The 22,920-nt window shown below is 32.6% G+C and overlaps 1 protein-coding gene across 1 annotated transcript; it reads left to right on the top strand.

Moving 5' to 3' along the window:
• Positions 1–7,391: 7,391 nt before the first annotated feature.
• LOC146959224 (transportin 1) lies at positions 7,392–22,261 on the top strand. Its single transcript, XM_085740776.1, has 29 exons — positions 7,392–7,716; positions 8,664–8,951; positions 10,851–10,940; positions 11,039–11,116; positions 11,217–11,297; positions 11,687–11,737; positions 12,144–12,229; positions 12,621–12,687; positions 12,774–12,830; positions 12,927–12,956; positions 13,031–13,090; positions 13,251–13,367; positions 13,654–13,767; positions 14,415–14,513; positions 14,973–15,098; positions 15,201–15,275; positions 15,434–15,505; positions 15,601–15,711; positions 16,213–16,296; positions 16,483–16,590; positions 17,395–17,496; positions 17,729–17,791; positions 17,871–17,945; positions 19,789–19,860; positions 19,944–20,068; positions 21,033–21,084; positions 21,168–21,236; positions 21,320–21,379; positions 21,611–22,261. The coding sequence occupies exons 1-29, from the start codon at positions 7,525–7,527 to the stop codon at positions 21,692–21,694; spliced, it is 2,688 nt and encodes an 895-aa protein (XP_085596902.1). The 5' UTR covers positions 7,392–7,524; the 3' UTR covers positions 21,695–22,261.
• The last annotated feature ends 659 nt before the right edge of the window (positions 22,262–22,920 follow it).

The following is a 22,920-nucleotide window of genomic DNA, read 5'->3' on the forward strand; positions in this document are numbered from 1 at the left end:
AACTTTTTGGAGCCAAAAAAGTTGTTGTACATTTCCTTTCTAATTTTTTGGGGTCTCTCTATTTTTTTAGAAAATGATCGCGTATCTTACTTATTTATAAAAGTTCTTAATCTCTTAGACAACTTTTTGGAGCCAATCAAATTGTTGCACATATCCTACCTGTTTTTTTTGGTGTTTATTTCTTTTTTTTAGAAAATGATCGCGAATCTTATTTATATTATTTATAAAAGTTCGTAACTACAACTTTTTGGAAACAAAAAAGTTGTTGCATATTTCCTTCCGAATTTTTTGGTGTTTCTCTATTTTTTTAGAAAATGATTGTGTATCTTACTTATTTATAGAAGTTCTTAAGTCTCTTAAACAACTTTCTGAGCCAAAAATGTTGTTGAAGTCTAAATTACTTCGGGGTTTTTTTTATTTTTCTTTTGGAAGCATTATCAATGACTTTTATATAACAAGGATTGGACCAAGGGTCAACCCTAATCCCTATCATTGTATTTTTCATAACAAGGATTGGACCAAGGGTAAACCCTAATCCCTTATCTTTTTACATTAGTTTTGGATGTAGTTAAAAAAATACATCCAATAGCTAGCACCAAGATGTATGGGTTTTGTAGATGAAATAGACTTATTTGGAGAGTCAAGGGAAGAATTGAATAGGATGTTGGAAACTTGGAGCCAAGTCTTAGAAACGTAAGACCTTCGTTCCAGTAGAAACAAGATATAGTATATGTAATGTAATTTCAGCAAAAGATGAAGTAGAGGTGAAAGTTGGAGATCATTTCATACAAGTTACACAGTTTAAATATCTTAATTTCATTCTTTCAACAAAAAAATCTTGGGTTCATATTGTATTCAAGTAGGATGGTTGAAACGGAGAAAAGCCTCATGTGTTTTTTGTGATACAAATGTGTCATTTAAGTTGAAGTGACAAAATACCAAACAGCAGTCAGAACAACAATGTTTTATGGAACAAAGTATTAGCGGTTAAGAACCAACACGAGAATAAAGTAAGTGTGCGGAGATGAGAATATTGCGTTAGATGTGTGGTAAGATTAGATGAGATAAGATTAGAAATGACAACGTTGTAGAGATAGTTGGAGTAGCACCTATAGTATAAATGTTGAGGAAAATAGGTTTAGGTGGTTTGGACATGTATAGAGAAAATATGTAGGTTCTATCGTAAGAAGGGTAGATTAAATAGAGGATGGTCATATTACAAGAGGTATAGGAAGACTTAAAAGAACTATAAGAGAAACTATCACGAAAGATTTATAGATTAATGAGTTGGATCTAAATATGGTTTATGATAGAACAATATGACATATTTTGATCCATGTAGTCAAGGCCAATTAGTGGGATAATGTTTGGTTGTTATTGTTGTTGTTGTCGTCTTTTCGAAGCATTAACTCATGCTAAACAACAACTATTATTTCATTTCATGATCAACTACCATATTTATTAGTCAATGAGATAATCAACTTCCCGTGCATCGCACGGGTCCAAATACTAGTTTTTATTTAAAATGAATTTATTTTAAGAAATTTCATATTTCAAAAGAAATTATGATAAATAAATAAATATATTTAAAAGAAACAATCATTTTTTTAGGGGATAATGAAACAATTTTTTAAAAAAATATTATAGATAAAGAGGAGAATAAGATATATAAAAATTCATACATTATGATTTTAAGTAATTTTTGAAGATATTTCATAAACGATTACCTCATTTATGATTTTTTTTTTTGTTGATGAAAATGCCTTGTTAGGATCTAATAACTATTAAATTATTTAAAAATGAAAGAAAAAAATTCCTTATATATATTACTAAACAATATAAAAAATTAAAATTTAAAAACATATAATTTATTATATTTGAACGTTCAGTAAAATATTTTAAAAAATAGATATCTTTTTATGATATTGTAAATTATATTAAAAGGCCTAAATAAATAATTCTTTATGATCTTTAAAAAAAATCTTAATTAAATATATAAATAATGGACCTTTAAATTTACATCATAGTATTTCTTTAAAAATAATAATAATAGTATACCATTGTCAATAAAAAGTACGAGGATACAAAATTGTGAGTAGTAGTTTTTTATAACCAATTTATTAATACGGACAATAGAAGATAACCATTTTTTAACATAAACAAATTATAGCAATTAACAAAAATAAATGTAAAAACAAACAAGTCTTCAAAAAAAAATGTAAAAACAAACAAAAAATAATACATAGCAATTAGCAATTGAAGAGCACATGCATGCCGTCTGAAAAATCAATTAAAATGAAAAATAAAACGTGCTCAATAGGATTCGAAGGGGAATACATTGAAAAAAGTTGCCGAGAACTTCAAAAGTTAGTTTCAACAACTTTAGCAAAACTACTTTATTTGTGTATTTTACACTAGAAAAATAAGCAACCTTTTATATTAAGTGCTTCTCTAGAAATGTGTTTGGCCCAACTTCTCCTTTTATTATGTAGAAAAGTCAGAAATTAGTCGGGTCAAACGCTACCTTATTTATCCAAAACAGCTTATTACAACCTCTTTTCAAAAAACAGCTTATTCAAAACAACTTATTTATGCAAATCAGCTTTTAGCGACCTCTTTTTCAAAATTAGCTTATTCAAAACAGCTTATTCATCAAAAACAGCTTATTACGACCTCTTTTTCAAAAACAACTTATTGAAAACATCTTATTCATCCAAAACAACTTATTACAATCTCTCTTTCAAAAACAACTTATTCAAAACAGCTTATTTATCCAAAATAGCTTATTACGACCTTTTTTCAAAAAACAACTTATTCAAAACAGCTTATTTATGCAAAACAGCTTATTACCACGTCTTTTTCAAAAACAGCTTATTCAAAACAACTTATTTATCCAAAACAACTTATTACAACCTCTTACCAAAAAACAACTTATTCATAACAACTTATTTATGCAAATCAGCTTTCAACGACCTCTTTTTCAAAATCAGCTTATTCAAAACAGCTTATTCATCAAAAACAGCTTATTACGACCTCTTTTTCAAAAACAACTTATTGAAAACAGCTTATTCATCCAAAACAGCTTATTACAATCTCTTTTTCAAAAACAACTTATTCAAAACAACTTATTTATGCAAAACAGCTTATTACGACCTCTTTTCAAAAAACAGCTTATTCAAAACAGCTTATTTATGCAAAACAACTTATTCAAAAACAACTTATTTATACAAAACAACTCAATACGATCTCTTTTTTATGCAAAACAACTTATTCAAAAACAACTTATTCAAAAACAACTTATTTATGCAAAACAACTTATTCAAAAACAGCTTATTACAATCTCTTTTTCAAAAACAACTTATTCAAAACAACTTATTTATGCAAAACAGCTTATTACGACCTCTTTTCAAAAAACAGCTTATTCAAAAAAGCTTATTTATACAAAACAACTTAATACGATCTATTTTTCAAAAACAACTTATTCAAAACAACTTATTTATGCAAATTAGCTTAATACGATCTCTTTTCAAAAAACAGCTTATTCAAAACCGCTTATTTATGCAAATCAACTTTTAACGACCTCTTTTTCGAAATCAGCTTGTTCAAAACAGCTTATTCATCCAAAACAGCTTATGACGACCTCTTTTTCAAAAACAGCTTATAAAAACAGCTTATTCATCCAAAACAGCTTATTACAATCTCTTTTTCAAAAACAACTTATTTATGCAAAGCAGCTTATTGGATGAATAAGTTGTTTTCAATAAGCTATTTTTGAAAAAGAGGTCGTATTAAGCTGTTTTGTATAAATAAGCTGATTTTGAAAAAGACGTGGTAATAAGCTGTTTTGAATAAATTGTTTTTGAAAAAGAGATCGTAATAAGTTGTTTTGCATAAATAAGATGTTTTGAATAAGCTGTTTTTTGAAAAGAGGTTGTAATAAACTGTTTTGGATAAATAAGCTGTTTTGAATAAGCTGTTTTTGATAAAGACGTGGTAATAAGCTGTTTTGTATAAATAAGTTTTTTTTGAAAAGAGGTTGTAATAAGCTGTTTTGGATAAATAAGCTGTTTTGAATAAGTTGTTTTTGAAAAAGAGATCGTATTAAGCAGTTTTGTATAAATAAGCTGTTTTGAATAAGTTGTTTTTGAAAAATAGATCGTATTAAGCTGATTTGTAAAAATAAGCTGTTTTAAATAAGCTGTTATTAAAAAAGAGATCGTAATAAGCTGTTTTGGATAAATAAGTTGTTTTGAATAATTTGTTTTTGAAAAAGAGGTCGTAATAAGTTGTTTTGCATAAATAAGTTGTTTTGAATAAGTTGTTTTGAATAAGTTGTTTTTTTGAAAAGAGATCGTAATAAGTTGTTTTGGACAAAGAAGTTGTTTTGAATAAGTTGTTTTTTTGAAAAAGATATCATAATAAGTTGTTTTGTATAAATAAGTTGTTTCGAATAAGCTGTTTCTTAAAAAAGAGATCGTAATAAGCTTCTTTTTTTTATAAATAAGCTGTTTTTTAAAAAATAGATCGTAATAATTTACTTTTTATGAGATAAGTTGCTTTGAATAAATTTCAAGAAAAATTACAAAGTATAACACAATGTATTGATTTTAAGAGAAAAAAGGGGTAAAATAGTAAAATTATAACATAAGCCCTCCATTTCCTTTCCTTGTTGGTTTTTTAACTCCCAAACAAGGGGAAGGTTTTCCCTCCTTTCTCCCTTCCCTCCCTTTCCTTCCCTTCCCCTCCTAAGCCTTTCCTTTCCTTCCCCTCAAAACTCGCAAACAAAGCCTTAGAGAATGATAAATTTTCCCTCCTTTCTCCCTTCCCTCCCTTTCCTTCCCTTCCCCTCCTAAGCCTTTCCTTTCCTTCCCCTCAAAACTCGCAAACAAAGCCTTAGAGAATGATAAATTAATGCATATGATTACTTTATTTTTAATTTTAAAAATATTATAACAACATAAATTAAATTTGAAGAATTCTTGTTAACCCTCCATAACCCCCCAAAACCCTTCTCCAATACAATTTTTTAGTTCCTCCAAATGAGGAGGGTTTTGTATTATAAAGAAAAGTTAACCCCCAAAGCTCTCCTCTCTCATTTTCCTCTATTTCTTCCACTTGTTCATTCCTTTTTTCCTAAGCCTTCCCCTCCCTTCCCCTCCAAACTCGCAAACAAAGCCTAAGAGAATACGGCATCTCTTGAGCGTGGCTAGGTCTTAATTTCCGGAGGTTTATGTTGGCATTTAACCAGAAACATACACTGTCTAAAGTCTTATGAAACAAAGCTGACAAACGTATAGCGACTCGTTAAAAGTCTATTAACGTGGAAAGCATTTTCCATAAAAAGAAGTGTTTTGGATCCCAATCAGTGATAACAAGAATCGCTTCTTAATGATTAATTATTAGTTTCAATAGTTATTTTAATACCCCATTTGATTTTTTTGTTTGCTAAAAACATAGGCCCGTTTGTTTCAGATTTTTTCCAAAAAAAAAAAATCTATTTTTTCCCTTAAAAAAAATCACTTTTTTTCATTTTTAAGTGTTTATTTAGGATTTTTAGAAAAATTATCTTATCAAAAAAATCTATTTTGACACTAAAATGAAAAGCTATTAGGATTAGTTTTTCTCAAAATATATTTTTTTCAACAACAAGGAGATAACACATGTGCATGTTAGAACTCATTTTTTTTTTTAAAATGGATTTTTATGGATAGTAGGCAAACACAAATAACTTCAGATTTTTTTTAAAATCTTTAAAAAATAAATCTCTAGATTCTTTTGAATCAAAATCTATTTTTTTTAAAGCTGAAACAAACACACCCAGGTCCCAGAGTAATAAGGAGATCAAGTTCCCCAGCAACGAGGGTTCATTACAGATGGTGCAACAAGGGTTTTTTGTTTTTTTTTTTTTGTTTATTTATTTTGAAGAGGTTTATATGACGGTGCCTCAATTTCAATAACCGTCACAATTGCATTAATAATTCATCTTTTTTTTTTTTTTTTTTGAGAAAATGTTGGCAATATTTTCATCGTTAATATTGGCAATATTTACCATATGACTGAAATGATTTGGAGACATTTATCGAGACTAAGGCTGTGAAACATACACCAAAATTCAGCTGGTAAAGTAGTAGAGGTTTCAATGCAGCAATATAATCCTTTAATAAATATAAATTGATCAGAGAATCTCTAATTAGACCCAGTAGGAAAAGAGGTTTGTCGAGTTATGAAATTCATCATCATTAAGCTTTAAAAAGAATATGAGGAGTTTTTCAGGCTACATTAAGCTCACTGGACCAAATTGGATAGAAATCGACTTAGAGGTATCAGGAATAGTGGTAATAAAATTAATTGTTGATATGGTGGCTGAGACCAACTCCCCAATGAAGAGGAATCAATTAATATCAATAGCTCCAATGTTCGATTTCAATAGAGTCAATCATGGAGAGCAAAGGCATTCGTTTTCTCCAATAATCCTCTAAACAACGAGAGGGGTCCCAAAAGTCACACACATCCTCACAAACCACGAAAGACGGGCGCAATGGTTTCGTCAAAGTATTACAACAAGAACAAGTACCACATGCACTCGTATTTTTACGTCGTCTCTCATCGTTTGTCAACGATTTGTTTTGACCAAGCTACCACATAAAATATTTAATGCATCGAGGGTCATGCCACTTCGAGATGATAGAAAATAAAGGATCAAGAACGCCAGAGAGAGACCAACAATGATAACCTATATTTCCATAAGGAGGATGTCTAGTCATCAAACAATACAATCATAAGTAGATGAAGACACGAAGGGGCGGAGCTTGTTTCGATTCCAATTGATGCCGAAAGTGAAATGCATGAGCATGATCAAGAATTCCAATTCACCATGGGAAATGAAAGAACGCGATACTCAATACCTTAACCAATGACTCAATGATCAATTTTAAAACATATTATGCAACCATTGTTAATCAAAGAATGAAACAATTGATCTTTACAATCATAATTAGCTTTAACGATACAAGCCCAAAATTTATCTAGATTAGAGATTATTTGCCAAACAAATTCCATTCAAAAAATCTTATTAAAACACATGCAAATTGCGAAAACCGACACCACCATTAAAGTGATGAGTGAAAAATGTGAATATGATTTTTTGTAGGCCATAATATGATTTTGGAATAATTACATAAGATAAAAATGTAATTATGGGGAACATGCCAACCAAGCAAAAGCAGCAAGGGGTAACCTAAAAATAAACATAGACCTAAGGCGTGAACATAACATAACAACATTTGTTTGTTTGTTATGTTGGATAATTGATAAAGAGTGAAGTAAGTAGCCTAGTAGTACTAGTGTGACTATTGTTGTGTTTATTTGCTGGCACAATTAAAAAGTTATTTGTATTTTCACTCTTTTTGTGTGTGTCTCTCTCTCTCTCTCTCGCGTTGCGTTTCTTTCTTCATCTTCTCGCTCTAAAACCTCTTTCTTTCTCTCTCTAAAACCTCAATTCGTGCACGGCGGATTTCGGCAACGATGGCGGCGGCGGTGACACCATCGTGGCAACCACAAGAGCAAGGCTTCAAGGAGATCTGCACCTTATTGGAGCAACAAATTTCTCATTCATCTTCTTCCGCTGATAAGTCTCAGATTTGGAACCAAATTCAACAATATTCCAATCTTCCTGACTTCAACAATTACCTCATCTTCATCTTCTCCCGTGCTCAGGTATCTTCATTCTTCATTTTTTGTTTCCTAATTTTGCTTAATCTTGCGTTTTTCTACTTCTATTCGTAGATTTAACTGTTTAATTGTTATCAACTCAATGAAATCTAGTTCAGTGACGAAGATTATGGTTAATTTGTTGCTTCAACAAGGTTGCGTTGTTTAAACGGTTTTATTCACTGTTTTTGATTCTCTCATCATTTTTTAAATTTTTTTTCCTGCTAGTTCAGTTCATTAATTTGATTCAATCAGTTTAAGTATATCTCAAATGTTTTTGAAATTATTGAAATGAATGATATAGTTTAACCTGGATAGCGTTGCAAGTTGCAATGATCAGTGTTGTCAAATAGCGATTATCGCGTAATAGAACCTAAACTAATTGCTAATGTTTTTGTATGTTATTTAGTACAAAGTATTGTCAAATTACAGATATTTCAGATTATTCTGTATCGTAGTGGAATTTAAATAAACTGTTATTTTTTCGTGAACTGCAATTGATAAAACTGGCAATGATACATTTTGAGATGTAAAACACTGTCCAGTCAATAAACTCTTAAATGCTAGCTTATATAAAAAACATGTGCTGTGGCACGTGCCATTTATGGTTTGACGCGTGGCAGTTAAAATCCTGATTTTTATCTTAAAATCTTACAATTTTGCGATTATACTTGCCCTCAACGATTACGAGTATACACAAAATCATATTTTGGTGGAATCCTGTATAATCTACATTTCTTTGAAACGATTTTACGATTATGGTCGCAATGATGGAACTACATAAAGCAATTCTTGTTCTTGTTTTGTTTGAGACTTGTGAGTTTGATTTAACGTTCTAATTACATAAGTATTTCAAGTGTTATGTTGCTGTTACAGTGGTATGTGAGTGTTTTAACTAACGGAGTCATGGAATCCCTGACACTATGCTGCTTTGGCAATTTTCTTTTGAACAGGGAATTTCTGTGGAGGTTCGACAGGCTGCAGGTTTATATCTGAAGAATAACCTGAGGAATGTATACAATTTAATGCAGCCTGAATACCAACAATACGTGAAATCAGAGTTGCTGCCTTGTCTCGGTGCAGCAGATAAACACATAAGGTCTACGACTGGAACTATTATCAGTGTTGTTGTTCAAACTGGAGGAGTTTCACAGTGGCCCGAATTATTGCAAGCCCTTGTAAGTTGCTTGGACAGTAGTGATTTAAATCACATGGAAGGTGCAATGGATGCATTATCCAAGGTATGTTCTTCATTTTAATTTAAAGTCAGTATAGTATATTTAAATTATAGATGTAGTTAAATTAGTTTGTGCCTACATAGAAAATAGAGTACATCCATTATATAGAGGTACACAGAAATCAGAACTGTTATAGAGAGATGAGAGGGGGGGTTGTGTTATAAAGCAATGCTACATGTTCTGCCCACATACATTGAATGGTCATAGGATGATGGTACACATTTAATGATTTACTGTCATAGTAAAATAAGCACACTTCAATAAGATTTAGATATATGATATAGCAATTTCCAAATATTTGGTGCGTCTATGGGTGCATGGAAGTGTCTAGATACGCCATGTGAGCTTCTATTAGGTTTTCAGGAGTAGAGAGGGAGAAAAGAAAGAATTGAAAAGAATATATAGAAAAGGGATCAATGCATTCTCTGCCAAGAGAAGAATTCCCTTCTTACAACCGTAAAACACAATTCTCTTATGATGTCATTATCTATCCTCTTCCCAACAGTCATAACAGTCAAACTCACTTAACCGGTACATCCAGATTCCTCCTTGTGTCCTAATTAATTTATCTTCCAGAATAAAATTTCAATTGTAGACCCTCCCCATCCGTAACAATATTTCTCTTGGATATGTCAACCTTGTCCTCAAAGTTGAGCTAATTTGGAGATTCTAGATGTGGCTTCGTCTGTAGGCTTATTCTTGCCCTCAATATTTACTTGATCAATCTGATCTGTCCTTCAGTTAATATCCCTTTTCTTACATAGTTGGTTGGGCACCACATCCTCTGCCTCAATCTACAACTATGGTAGATGGACTCGCTAAACAGGATGTTTTTCTTCTGCTTTCTTTAGCTAGGATACATGAAAAACAGGACGAGTTAGTGTGTTCAGGAAGCTGAAGCTGAAAAGCAAATTAATGCCTCACTTAACCATGGGAAAAGGCTCATAGTATTCTCCAGTCAATTTCTGATGTAACTTATTTACTACTTAAAAGCAACTACTGATGTGCAAAGGCTCCCTTTTTGTCAATTTTATGGTTGTATGGCATAAAATTTTATGTGATACTGCTTTCTTATAATTCTGCTGACTTGGAAATTATGTAGAACAATGTCTCTTTTGCAAAAAACTGTGCTATGATGTCAATCTGATAGAGGACTTAAATCGTACTACCTCCGTCCCTAATTATAAGACCCTTTTAAATTTTTTTTTGTCCTTTTTATAAGACCCCTTTGGTATCCAAGTACATTAATTATTTCTCTACCAACATACCCTTATTTATTTTGCATCTTTTTCTTCAATCAACAATAAATATTATGTTGAAAACATAAATTAACTCTCTCTCTCTTAAGGATAAAATTGTAAAAACAATAGTAATTATATACAAATTTAATACTACAACCAACTTTCTTAATCTCCGTAATTTTGGCAAAAGGCTCCTATATTTAGGGAGGTAGTATTGGTTTTAGAAACTGCAAGGAGGATACTGTTGTAATTAGAACTAAGGGGATCGTAAGTAAGTGAACTTCAATGAAACTAAACAGACCAAAAGTATAATATTAAGCAAAAAACAAAAAAGGTGACTTATAGTTCCTTCTAGTTCCCCTATTAATGATTGTTTCCCTTCCTCATCACTTGATTCCAAAGAACAGAAATGAGGCAAAAGCTAGGTAGCTTCACATGCTTCGTTGAAATTTTTCTGCAGTTAAAGTTCTTGATATTTGATCTCTAATTCGGTAAAGTCGAATATAACATATACAGTTGAAATGGATAGAGAGGCTGCATCACTGGTTTTTTAAGTGTTTGGAAATATTTCAATTCCAGTATCAGCAGATGATACTTCAGATTCCATATTATCTGTTTCTATAAACACCTTCAAACACTTAATATTTTACTGCACATGCAGATTTGTGAAGATGTTCCCCAAATTCTTGACACCGATGTACCAGGCTTAGCAGAGCGGCCCATCAATATATTTCTTCCCAGATTATTTAGGGTAACATCAGTGTTTTATTTTATTTTTTTAATTTCTTTGTGTGTGTGTGTGTGTGAGTATGACTATATCTTCCAACTGTTCCTGTTTTTCCCTTTCAGTTTTTCCAATCACCTCACGCTTCATTAAGAAAGCTATCGTTGGGTTCTGTTAATCAATACATTATGTTGATGCCTTCTGTAAGTACAGCACAGGACTTTACCATCTCTGTTTTCTGGTTATGAAGTATAACATTGAAGTTTGGAATTTGATAATAGTAGTTCAATTCATTCTGTTTAGGCCTTATATGTATCCATGGATCAATATCTTCAAGGTCTGTTTATTCTTGCAAATGACCCTACTGCAGAAGTGCGGAAGTTGGTGAGTTCTTAATGCCTTATTGTGTGAATGTATTTAATGTTAACTAAAATAAAATATTTTCCAATATTGCAAATTTCTGAATTACTTGATGCTCTCTTTTCAAATCCACCTTATTTTTGTTGGTTTGGATGGATAGTAGCCTGATTCTTTGATCTTTTCCTCCTTCCATGAACTTGCGGCATATTCTATATTTTATGTATGCATTGTAGTTACGACTTCGATCAAGACCAGATCCTGTTGATGTTTGGCGAAACCTAATTTTTGATAGGTTTCATCATCCATAAGAATTAATTTCGAATTGATACACTTCTATTTCCTCAAGTCATCTATTTCTATTTCTTATTAATTTGGAATCAACTGAGACCATTCTGATTTCCATCGACTGCCAGGTTTGCGCAGCATTTGTTCAGCTGATTGAAGTCCGTCCGTCTATCTTGGAGGTTTGGACTTCTTATTCTATTAATTTATGTTTTTAAAGTTACTATTAATTTCTGTTTTTAAAGTTGATTGAATATGCTGTTTGTGGGGAATATTGCATATTGAGCTGGTTGTTACACTTCATTCATTCCATCACATTACACTTCACATAAGTGTTTACTTGTTTGAGTTAGTAGAAAAAAACTAGGAAGCTGGAAAATTATAATGCATTTCATTTGGAAGCAGTAAAATCTGAATATGTTGCTGTGTCTTTCATTCTTATCTTTTGTTTATTTTGTATAAATACAATTATAAGATTTGACCTACTCAGACGAGCAAGCACCAAGTCTAGTGGTCATTAGCTTTATTTAAAATAAATCCTTTATTATCAGCTCCCTCTTTTCTGATCAATTGTTAACCATACTGCAGCCACATCTAAGGAATGTGATCGAGTATATGTTGCAAGTCAACAAGGACGCAGATGAAGAAGTGGCTCTCGAATCCTGTGAATTTTGGTACTATTTGGTTGGGATTTTACTTTCTAAATATACAGCTAAAGGATGTTGTTCATAGTATAGCTTCTATATATTGTAATCATTCACAAGGAAAGGAATAAACTTGGATTATAATTGTCTGTTTTATGGGGAAAGGGGAAGAGTTTCGTCGGGTAGCTATAATCTATACCAATATGGGAAGTATATCTCACAATGGTATCTGATTTTACAAGTTTTTTTTTTTTTTTTTTTTGGTTTCTATATGATTTGTTTACATATGAGTAGTCAATCTCCTGTTTCTGTTATCAGCAAACTAATGCAAATGAGACTTTGATGTTTCTATAAATGTGATGCTGTATCTTAAAACCTGCAAGCTTCTGTATCGTTTTCTTTTTGATAATTGCTATTGCAGGTCTGCATATTGTGATGCTCAAATGCCACCAGAAAACTTGAGAGAATTCTTGCCCCGTCTCATTCCAGTAAGCCTAATTATACACATTTCATTTTATAATTGTTTTATGTTGTGAGGTTTAAAATTTTAAATTTATATGTTGCATCTTTGCAGATATTGTTGTCAAACATGGCTTATGCAGATGATGATGAATCGCTTATTGAAGCCGAGGTTTTCTTTCACTTGATTTATTTTGAGATGCCTTTAAATTAACTCTTGTTTTCTTGATTACACAGGCTTATTTGTTTTTTTTTTTTTCCTTTTCAGGAAGAGGGTTCTCAACCTGATCGAGATCAGGTCTGCTTGATTTTGGTTGAGTTACTGGATTTCTTTAGTTTGACATGTTTCTAATTTTAGTAGTTTTTCCACAGGATCTTAAACCTCGATTTCATGTTTCAAGGTTTCATGGATCAGATGATGCAGAAGATGATGTATGTTGTATCTGCTCTGTTTGATTGTGAATTATAGTCATTTGATCAGTCATTTTGTCTCTACTTATTGTAGTTTGCATTGCTTTTATGAGATGAAATGACAAGAAAAATAATGGTTTGCTGATCTGGACTTCCACCATTTTATTTTCTGTATTAACAGGATGATGACGATGTTGTCAACACATGGAATTTACGGAAATGTAGTGCAGCTGCTCTTGATATTCTCTCAAACGTCTTTGGAGATGAGATCCTTCCTACTCTGATGCCTATTGTTGAGGTGATTTAAAGCCCCTTCTTGTTGGAATGAAGTTGTTGAACTGGTGCTCTATCAATTCAAAGTTAGATTGGTTACATGTAAATAATGTGTAAAACATAACTGTATGTATAGAAGACCTAAATTGCCACAGAAGTTTTTGTTGCTGTCTACTGCCATTGTGAATGTCATATTGATTTGTGCTTTTCACGAGTTACTTATGTATACATACTTTTGTATGACACCATTTTCTCCACGTGCTGTTACTCCCTTTATGAGGATCTACTAAAGTTTCTAAGAATGTGAACAGGCCAAGTTGTCAACCGTCGGAGATGATGGTTGGAAAGAAAGGGAAGCTGCCGTCTTGGCACTTGGTGCCATAGGCGAGGGGTGCATCAATGGTCTTTATCCTCATCTGCCAGAGGTATTGTCTTATATTATCTTCTGATGACTTAAATGCAAAAGCAGATGGCTTAATTTGCAGAAAAAAGTTTAATTTGTTTTTATATTTATTAGTATATAATAAAACAAGTTTATAGATTTATGCATGTTCTATTTCAATACTCTATCTATTATTATAGATCTATTCATTCATATTTCTGTCTCATTTCGCTCAAACACCTTTTTTTTAGGGGTTCCCTCAAACAACTTGTTTAGGTCTTACTGGTCTTTGTCGATAAATTTGTGCCTTTCAATAGAGCTGTTCCTTAAGATGTTTGATCACTTTGAGGATACTTTTTTCCCAATAAAGGGCTTTGTGCTATCATTGGTTTCTTCTTTCATGATAATTTACTTATTCATGGTCACACTCAATTATTCAATCACTGTCATGCCTTTTTGGATGATATAATTTCAAATCCTTGACAACGACAGCATTTAGTTATATTCACACAGTCACCATCATTAATATTTTTTATTGAGTCTGGTTTTGTTATCTAATTGATTTGATCCTCATGCTCACACAAAATTCGTAGTCACCAAATTTTTGTTTTAATAAATTCTTTTGTGCAGCCCTTATTTCATACTAATTAAATTGGAAAACTAAGCCATTCATTTTTCTTGTTTTTATAGATTGTGGCATTTCTTATCCCTCTTCTTGATGATAAGTTTCCCCTGATACGAAGTATTTCATGCTGGACAGTATCTCGGTTTAGCAAATTTATTATTCAGGTATGCATGTAAAGTATCTTGGTTTAGCAAATTTATTATTCAGTGGAAATTGAAGTCAATCCTATTTCAATGAAAAACTTCAGAGAGTGAACAATTCACAAAATGCATCATTGGGTTGAAGGCCTGCTCCATGTTCATGCTAATAAATTTTGACATGCACAATCAACATGATAATTAATTATAACTAAATAGTTCAATGATCAAAATAACTTTCTACTCGAAGTTCTTAGATGTTATGCTAAATCTTAGCTCAATCTCAATGGATCGTGATCAATTGGAATATTGTAGTTTGTCCAAATTATTGGGAAAAGACAAAACCAGGAGCACATGTTATTTATTATTTTATGATACATATGAAATGATATCCGAGTTGATTGATTTGTAGTTGGATATAGTGCAATTGGTGTATAAATTTCATTGAGAGGTCTCCTTGTTTGAATCTTGATGTGTGTGGGTTAGGGTATCGGGCATCCCAAGGGTTACGAACAATTTGACAACGTTCTTATGGGTCTTCTTCGAAGAATTTTGGATGATAATAAGCGTGTACAGGAGGCCGCTTGTTCTGCTTTTGCAACACTAGAAGAGGTTCTGACTACAATTTCTTTTCATCTATCCTTCATGAGTTAGTTCAGTTTCTTCATTTATTTTGAATATATACAATTCTCAAATTTAAATTGCTTACGGTAGGAGGCTGCTGAAGAGCTGGCACCGCGCTTGGAAATCATATTAAAGCACCTGATGGTTGCATTTGGGAAATATCAGGTGATTTGCCGACCTTATCACAGTTCTGTGTTGATGTTTCATGTGAAATGAATAATATTTGGAAGAACACTATCTCTTTATTGTCACTGTATTTTGTCCTTCTCATCATATGCATGGTCAGACATCTTTAATTGTAGTTTTTTTGTACTATACTTCAGAGGCGAAACCTCAGAATTGTATATGATGCTGTTGGAACTCTAGCTGAAGCTGTTGGGGCAGAGCTGAATCAGGTATGCTAATCAACCTTCTTCTCCATCCCAAAATTTTCTCTTTTCTCCTCAGTTATTTATCACAGTTTAGTATCAATGTTCTATTTTCTGTGCAGCCTGTTTATCTTGACATTCTCATGCCACCGTTAATTGAGAAGTGGCAGCAACTTTCAAATTCAGACAAAGATCTCTTTCCACTTCTAGAGTGCTTCACATCTATTGCACACGTATGTATGCCAGTTTATTACACACATCTTTTAAATTTAACTTTGATTTTATTTGCTTAAAGAGGAGTGCTAAGAGCACACTCTTTTCGACACACCCTTGATTACTAGCATTATGCATTGCTGATATCCCTATTTTAAATTTACTTGAGGACTTAGTGCCACATTTGGTACTGGTTAGGCAGTGCTATTTTTATTGCTAAGCAAAAAAGTATATCAACCCGCTCTTTCTTTCATGAGTTTTTGGTACCATAAAAAGGGTATTTGCTGTTAAACCTCAGACTGAAATCTTTGCTGTTGGAAGTCTCATTTATATATTTCATTTGAGTATTAATGGGCTTATGCTAGCAGTTGGAAGTTAGATTATAATTCTGTTCTCATGTTGTATATGCATGGAATATTGGGAAGCTATATATTATTTGGATTGCTTGATGGACTGTCTCTGTGCCATTATATGCATTTCCTTGCTCCTGATATAAATTTTTGGTGTGAAATTTGTTACAGGCACTGGGTCCCGGATTCACTCAATTTGCTGAACCTGTGTTTAGGAGGTGCATAAACATAATTCAGACCCAGACATTGGCTAAGGTTCTAGTCATTCTTACTCATTGTGGAAAACATTTTGATATTTTCTTATGTGTTGCCTGTGATTTCATTTTCCATCATGTTACTGCTACTATTATGTTGTCTGACATACTCATTTTTTAGTAGTGGAGACCGCGTTTGAGATTTTCTTTTATTTTCCAAGGAATTAAGTTTGTTGTCTTGTTTCAGGCCAATCCTGCTGCAGCTGGGGCTCAGTATGACAAGGAATTCATTGTATGCTCTCTTGATTTGCTTTCTGGACTAACAGAGGGTCTTGGCAGTGGAATAGAGAGTTTGGTACTCATCCAAAACTTTTATTTTCGAGATATGAAACAATCATTTTTGTTGATACAGTATATTTCGTATTCTTGGATGTTCTTTTCCTGTAATAATTTTTTTATTGAGCTCTCTAAAACTTTAATCTCTTCACAAAGTAATTGCAGCTATTTGCAGTCACATATTTTTATCTATCCATAAAGGCATATTTTACCTTTAATCTTTATCTTGCACCTAAACCCTTATTATTTTTTGGCTTAATTGCATGTTTGATCCCTTATGTTTATTTTAGTTTTCAAGTTGGTTCCTTATGTTTTAAAAGTTTCAAGTTGGTCCCTTACGTTTTAAAAGTTTCAAGTTGGTCCAAAACATTACTCACATTGGAATAAGTTAGTCCATTCTGTGACATGATATTGAGTTTAATAAAACAAAAAAAAATTAAAAATACTTTAAAACTGATTTTCTAAATAAGTTAAGTTCCATCACCCATATTGCCAACCCGAATCTCTAAACGTTAAGTGACTGAAGGGACTAACTTATTCCAACGTGAGTAATGTTTTGGACCAACTTGAAACTTTTAAAACGTAAGGGACCAACTTGAAAATTTTAAAACATAAGGGACCAACTTGAAAACTAAAATAAACATAAGGGATCAAACATGCAATTAAGCCTTATTTTTTTGTGCATTGATAAGTCTTTGAAATGGACATCTAATCTGCATTTCCTGAACTTTCGGATGCTGTTTGACGTATTGATATCTGCTTGAGGATATTTAAACCAGTGACCCTATGATTTCTTGAGGTTATCTCAATTACTACTCTGCAGGTTTCACAATGTTCTTTGAGGGACCTACTTTTGCAATGTTGTACTGATGATGCTCACGATGTTCGCCAAAGTGCATTTGCCTTACTTGGAGACCTTGCTCGAGTAAGTTTAATGTGTATTTGCATACTTTATACTGAAGCCCTCACATGCACTGCCTATGGTCATTAAACACAGGATTATTCCACAAGCTGACCCTTGTATATTTTTGAAAGTAAATTGGGTTAGCTTTTGGAGGCAGATCTTTTTTTTTTGGGTGGGTGTGGCGGGACGGAGCAGGGTTATTGTGCATATTGCATCCTAGTTGATAGCATTCTAATAATGGTGATTTGGCTAGGTGTGTGTGGTTCATTTGCACCCTCGTTTGTCTGAAATTCTTGAACTTGCCTCCAAACAACTGGTATGTGTGCGCCTGTTATAAGTTTAGCTACACAGTTGACTTTATTGAACCCTCTTGTTGATATGCCATAAATGTACAGGAAATTTCTAAGGTGCATCAGGCTATTTCCGTGGCAAATAATGCATGCTGGGCAATTGGAGAATTAGCAGTTAAGGTATGTTATTGTTAAATGCTGTCTTCTAATAAAACAAAAGAAAATTATTAAAACTAGAATTTAATTGGCATTGATAGGCATTGTTTTTCATATTGTAGTCCAAAATTGTCAGTTAAGAATTAGGACAATATCAGATTTATAATGTGTTAGACAATAATGATACTTTGAACACGAAACACCAACGTTCATATGCTAAAATTCACGTATGAAGGCATATGGTAGGGAAGTGTCGGGTAGGGTAGATGGTCATATCGCTCCCAGCAAAAGTAGTCATTAGTGATTTTGCCACTGTGATCATCTTCATAGAAAACCAGATTAAGAGGTTGATCACAAAGTGATTGAGAGGACATCCTTTTGATCACAACTTCAACTTGCTGAATTTAGATGATAATTTTTTTCTCATTCAATTGAGCAGAAACCGAGTAACAGCCTTGAAACTGAGAATGCACCTGAACATACAAGTAGGTGGGTGTAGATCCTCTTAATATTGGGAAAATTGGACGATGTGGCCACCCAAAGTTGAACACAATCCCGAATCTATGCTTCAGAGAAAGCAATATATTAGAGCGAAATGAGAGATGATTTTCTTTAAATTTATACATTTTCATTGTCGAGTGAACTATGGTAAGAGCTCTTTCTATTAGTAAAAGCAGAGTAACTGCAACTTAGTAGGACTGACTGTCTGTTTTTAGAATCAGAATCAAGCTACAACCAAAAAATTAAGTGTATATCCGCAACAAGTTTAAGGCTGATTATCATGATGTATTCTTGAATATAAAGTTATAAACTTCCTCTGACCCGCTCATACACTATTTAGCTTTGGATTCCTACCATTTCCGCACTTCATTTTTTTAAGCCTTTTGAAAATTCACATACATACCTTTTTCAGTTATGTGGAGTATTGTTATTTTATTGAGTAAATGTGCCTCTTCTAAACTGTGGAGATTGTTTAAGATTAGGTTCTTGACAGATAATTTTCAGATATATACATACATACATACATATATATATATATATATATATATATATATATATATATATATATATATATATATATATATATATATATAGACACACACACACACACACACACATACATATATGTACATACATGTATACATACATGTATATATATGTATATATATACATACATATATATATACATATATATGCTCTTGGTGGGGTTTGGGCACGGATTCACTATTTAGCTTGGGATTCCTACCACTTCTGCACTTCATTTTTTTATGCCTTTTGAAAATTCATATGCATACCTTTTTCAGTTATGTTGAGTATTGTTATTTTATTTAGTAAATATGCCTCTTCTAAACTATTGAGATTATTTAAGATTAGGTTCTTGACAGATAATTTTCAGATATTTTAATAATATATTACAGCTTAATATATATGCTCTTTGGTAGAGTTTATGCATGCATTCACTATTGTTTTTTGTTTGATACCTTCCACATTAAATGTTTAAAGGCACACTCTTTAATATTCATCTTACTAAGATTAATGTTGAAGTCAGTCTTACCAAGGCCAGACTTGAAATGGAGTAATGTACTAATGTCTAAGATTGAGGCTTTGGATTTCCCTGCATATCTTGGTTTTGCTCTGCCACCTAATTTGGAGTAGATTTTTTTTGCACGGAATTGCTAGTTTTCTAAATAGAATGCTAAATTAATGCTGTAATGTGTCTGTTTCTTCTTTCCCCGATGGGTTTGTTTTCTTGTTTTTTATGTTCACTTATTGGTGTGAATAGCTTCTGATATTAACTAAAAGACTTCACATTTTAATCATTTTTATATGAAACATGTCACTGTACAATATAAATTTTGAATTTCAGGTTCGTCAAGAAATTTCTCCGTTTGTTTTAAGTGTAATTTCATGCCTGGTACCAATTCTTCAGCATGCAGAGGTCACTATCTTATCTTATTGTGTATTATTGATAGTTTTGGAGGCAGTCAGTTGCTAATCTTTATTGGTTAATTTTGGTTTTAGGGACTCAACAAGTCACTTATAGAAAATAGTGCAATAACACTGGGGAGGCTTGCATGGGTCTGTCCAGACCTTGTATCACCACATATGGAGCATTTCATGCAACCTTGGTGCAATGCTCTGTCAATGTAAGTTATCTGCCCATTTCTGGAGCTCTTATCTTTAAAATTTCTTGGTCCAATTATTGTCTGGCGAACCAAAAAACAAAATATTGTGGCCAGATCAAGCACTGAGGCTGTAAGGGGAGGATATGAGATTCCCACTGCATGAGATTATGCAATTCAAACCCTTTTTTTAAAATTCAATAATCCACATTCTCTTCCTACTGTATTTTGTGAAAATTTCATTATAACTCCCCTTTCTGATGACCCAATCTTCAATGTGCGTGTCGTTACTGTAATTGGGTTGTGTTAACGTTATCTCTTTTACTTCTGCTAATTAATAAGATTTAGAACATAAATCGAGATCTGAGTTTCTTCTCTTTCTCTAAATTCAGTTTTCCATTATTGAATTGTGAAATTGTTTTACATATTTTAGTCTTGGAATTTGGATTGAGGTAGTATCAACCCAACCAAAGCAACTTGTACGGGGAAGGATACCTCCCACTTATAAACTTACTTTCAGGCCACGTCTCGTCTAATTTGAAAATTTTAACACACTTCCCTCATGTCCAACAGCGGACATCTGGACCCGAGTGGCCTGATGGTGGGTGGCCTAACACATCTTGGATATACTCTGATACCATCTTAGAATTTGGATCAAGTCTAACTCAACTCGTCAAAACTAGCCTGTAAGGCGGGGGATGACTCCCACTTATAAACTCATTTTTAGGTCACATATCATCTAATGTGGGACTCTTAACATATAGCTTGTTTGTCTCAAAACATAAAAGTTTTGTTGGTTTACTTTTGAAACTGATCAATGCTAGTGCTTGTGATCCTGCATTTGGTAGTCATGCGTAGAAACATATGATGGAGATTAAACTAATCTTTGATTATTTCCACTTTACAAATTGATCCTGGTTTTTAGACGTCATCTCTTTCTTTGCCGGATATCTTGTGTCTATAAATTTTCTTGTATGATTTGTGGCAGGATACGAGATGATGTTGAGAAAGAAGATGCCTTTAGAGGTCTATGTGCTATGGTATGCTTCTCCTTTTAACACATAACTTTATACACGTAGACTGGTCATGTAATCAGTGCTTTACAATTTACGTTTGTTTTCAGGTCAAAGCCAATCCTTCTGGAGCTCTAAGTTCGCTTGTTTATATGTGTAAAGCCATTGCAAGTTGGCATGTATGTTTGCCAACACCGCCATTTTTTTTAAATGTCAAGTGATTTGTAGTTCCTAATATATTCTCTTTTGTTGACATGCATAGGAAATAAGGAGTGAAGATTTACACAATGAAGTCTGCCAGGTCTTGCATGGGTATAAACAGGTTAGTGTTGCTTGTCTGCTGGGAACACATCTTCCTTAGGAATTTTATGTATAGTTATAGCTGCAATTCATTTGTCATGAATATCAAACTAAATTAATGAAGTAACCCTTTTCACCTTTTTAGTAGATGTGGCCATTTGTATGATAAAATTGGTATTAAATAGTGCTTTGTTCTGTCTTAAATCCTGATTCCTTGGGGGAGAATTTATGATATTCCATGATTGTTATATAGATGCTGCGCAATGGAGCATGGGACCAGTGTATGTCTGCATTGGAGCCGCCAATAAAAGAAAAGCTTTCAAAATATCAAGTATAATTTGATTGAGTGAGCATTGTATCTGCATTGTCCTTGGTCATTATGTGTGTTGTCGAGCAATATTCGAGTCATGATTCGTATTGAGAAGGAGCTTAGTCTTGGTCCAATTTTATCGGTCAGGGTTATCAGTAATTTATACAATTCGTTTAGCTTGATGATTACAGGCAGGCAGTTCCACAAGCCTTCAAGGTCTTATTTGACGGTGTTTCCTATAAGAAATGTACAGGGAAATGAGTTTCAACCTTCGGAAATGCTTGATTCTTTGTTGTCTTTATAGTTAAAAAAGCCTTAATTCAGGCTAAGAATCTGATTCGGCATTTGAGTTCATCGTCACAGTTTTCCAATATTTAGTGAGTTTATAGGTTTTGTGAATTTGGTTATACAGTTTTGTACCACTAGATAGAGGGAGAAGATGTGAAAGGGTGTTATGTCCTGACAACTTGTAGTTTCCGCGGATTAGTTGTTCCATTGTTTGTAACACTTTAAAACCGGTTTCAGCTATATGTTGCCTTAGGCAGGGCATCGTTTGAATTTTGACTGAGACAATAAACATATAAACTTTGCGTATTTCATTGACCAATTATTTTTCTTTCAACTAAAAGCATTGTTAACATTATTTTCTTAACGAGTGTGTGACAGTGTTGTCAATGTCTTTGCTCCTTAGTAGTACTAATATCTATGGTTGCTCTAAGTACAATTTAACTTTATTATTGTTTGTGACATGAATTTTTACACTGTCATAATACATAAGTTTATGGTATAAAAAATGCATAATTTTTTCTTGGTATCAATCTAAACTTAGTTTTTTTTAGGGGCAATCTAAATTTATTTGAAGTCGGTAATGTTTAGTAAAATAATTTCTTTAGCCGCTAAAATTTACATGCAGGAAGTTAAAAACAGAGGGTGCTTGATTAAAACAAGTAGAAAACTAATAAACAAAATTGCTGATGATTTGATGAATAATTGAATTATAAAGAATACAATGGAGCCTATTTATACAAATAAATTCATATGAAAAGGATAAGATAACAGCAAACAACGATAACTAATTTAACTAACTATTAACAAATCTTAACAAACTTATCTCTTATATCCCCTAACCTTTAAACCTTGTTTTTGTGTGCAAGTTTTCTCCAGGAACACATATTTCACATTCACTTCTCCAATCTTCCAAAACCCGCAACCGTTTTTTTTCTTTCAAAATTCAAATTTTGTATACCCCAATG

This window comes from Medicago sativa, chromosome 1 (genome assembly GCF_051527215.1).
Source record: "Medicago sativa cultivar Bolivia chromosome 1, Bolivia_mono, whole genome shotgun sequence".
Taxonomy (NCBI): Eukaryota; Viridiplantae; Streptophyta; class Magnoliopsida; order Fabales; family Fabaceae; genus Medicago; species Medicago sativa.

Coding starts and splice junctions, on each gene's coding strand:
- LOC146959224 (XM_085740776.1), top strand. CDS start 7,525: ATGGCGGCGGCGGTGACACCATCGTGGCAACCACAAGAGCAAGGCTTC. Junction 11,738..12,143: donor TCCGTCCGTCTATCTTGGAG/GTTTGGACTTCT, acceptor ACCATACTGCAG/CCACATCTAAGGAATGTGAT. Junction 13,368..13,653: donor CTCTGATGCCTATTGTTGAG/GTGATTTAAAGC, acceptor GAATGTGAACAG/GCCAAGTTGTCAACCGTCGG.